This window comes from Cystoisospora suis (assembly GCF_002600585.1).
Source record: "Cystoisospora suis strain Wien I chromosome Unknown contig_2688, whole genome shotgun sequence".
Taxonomy (NCBI): Eukaryota; Apicomplexa; class Conoidasida; order Eucoccidiorida; family Sarcocystidae; genus Cystoisospora; species Cystoisospora suis.
Window position 1 is genome coordinate 1 of NW_027155485.1, and position 364 is coordinate 364.

Below are 364 nucleotides of genomic sequence, written 5' to 3' on the forward strand. Positions count from 1 at the left end.
ACCTCCCCCTCCCCCCAAGCATGACGGACAATTCTTTCCGTGACGTGGAGAGCTGCAGCCACAGGAGTCAACTGGACTCTCAGACCCTGTAGAGTGATCTTTCCTCTTCGTATTTCTCCTTCCCAAGTGCCTACTTTGATCCCGACTTCTTCGAGAATCTTCTTAATTGCGCAACAGAAGGCTTCAGCGACCTCTCCACCCCAGGAGCGCCCTTGTGGGATAGGGAGAGAACTAGACCGTCTCTCCGCTAGTTCAAGAAAAACCAAAAGAAGTCGCAAGCTCAGAGCCGCGGGAAGAAGAGAAGGAATCATCTGGCAAAGAGTTGTATTATCCTCGGAGATGATGGGGGGAGAAGAAGAAGAAG

The 364-nt window shown here is 51.6% G+C and overlaps 1 protein-coding gene across 1 annotated transcript in view; it reads right to left on the reverse strand.

The window, feature by feature from the left end:
- Positions 1-86: 86 nt before the first annotated feature.
- The window catches only part of CSUI_005577 (spc97 spc98 family protein), a gene marked incomplete at its 3' end in the record, with an annotated part of 3889 nt that continues 3611 nt past the window's right edge, over positions 87-364 (reverse strand). The window contains exon 2 of the mRNA XM_068065749.1: positions 87-311. Within this exon, the coding sequence (XP_067922271.1) occupies positions 87-311 (225 nt within the window). The remainder of the gene's footprint in view (positions 312-364) is intronic.